Source organism: Oryzias melastigma, unplaced genomic scaffold, assembly GCF_002922805.2.
Source record: "Oryzias melastigma strain HK-1 unplaced genomic scaffold, ASM292280v2 sc07034, whole genome shotgun sequence".
Lineage (NCBI taxonomy): Eukaryota > Metazoa > Chordata > Actinopteri > Beloniformes > Adrianichthyidae > Oryzias > Oryzias melastigma.
In genome coordinates, this window is record NW_023423596.1 from 1 (window position 1) to 1,229 (window position 1,229).

Sequence of the window (1,229 nt, forward strand, 5' to 3'; positions counted from 1 at the left end):
GAGTTCTGATTGTAATTTGTGGTAATTAAAATCGTCTTAATAAAGGGTTTAGTTTTGTGTGAATCCATCAGAACTAAGAAAAGAGTCACTACTAATATTTTGAGTGACACAATCTGCAGAATCATGAGCAGAACCTGACAAATCTGACTTTTGTACAGCATAAGGCACATGCTTCTTGCTTTAAAATGACGACAATGTGAGATTAACCACACTTGCGTAAGAACTGATGTTTTCTTGATAATAAAAAATGCTATAGAAACCATTAATCAAATAAAATTTCCTTCTTTTGCAAAAATAACCAGAATTTCTATTTATTTAGGAGCATTTGTAAAGAAGACCCTGAAAACCTGAACGCCTGGGCCAACCTGGGCTATGTGTATGACAGGCTGGGGAGAGAGCTGGAGGGAGGGGAATGTGTGGACAAAGTGTCCCAGCTGATGGGTGTTGATGGAGGAGAGGCGTCCAAGGAGGAGGTCAGGGTGATGGCTGCCCGCTGCCTGGCTGAACAGGCGTACGTTTATCCGTACGACGTGGAGCTGGATAATGAGGATGAGCTGAGGGAGAGGCTCATGTCGGCCCTGACGCTTTACAACCGAGCTTTGTGTTATGGAGATCATCTGGTAAGGTTTTTATTTTAAAGACGAAAATAATTTTCAAATGGAATTTGAGTTTATTATTTTAGCCTTAAATCGTTTGTAGTTCATAAAATCATTTTCTAGTCCTAGGAACGTATTATTTTTAAGGAGAGAATTAATCTAAAATGGCACATGTCTGAAAGTCAAGGCCCGGGGGCCAGATCCGGCCCTCTGGGTAACTATATCCGGCCCTCCAGATCAAAATGTTTTACGTAACTTTTCAGCAGTTGACATGATCAGCGTAATTCCAGTGGATTTTGAAGGAGAAAAGCCGCTTTTCTCCTTCAAAATCCACTGGAATTACGCTGATCGTGTCAACAATTTAATAAGATTTAAGTTGATTTATTCTGGAATAATATTCCTTCCTGTTTTTATTCATAATTATGTTAAAAAGTTACTTTTTCAAAGTTTTAAAAATTTAGTTTTAGTGCGATTGAGTTTGACACCCCTATGAAATGACGATCTCTTTTTTTTTTGAGATACCATTGGAGGAAAAGCGGAGCTGGTACTTTAAAATGGCAACAATTTATATCAGGTTAGCATAATTTGAACTAGTTTCAGTTTTCATCAACCTCTCTTTACACATTGTGAAAA

General features: G+C 38.2%; 1 protein-coding gene across 1 annotated transcript; it reads left to right on the top strand.

Annotated features, from left to right (window-relative positions):
- Positions 1-319: 319 nt before the first annotated feature.
- On the top strand, positions 320-1,170 carry LOC112139656 (tetratricopeptide repeat protein 22-like; the record flags this gene model as incomplete). Its single annotated transcript, XM_024262490.1, has 2 exons — positions 320-620; positions 1,115-1,170. Coding segments are annotated over 2 exons (357 nt in total), but the record flags the coding sequence as incomplete, so codon positions are not given.
- Between the last annotated feature and the right edge of the window lie 59 nt (positions 1,171-1,229).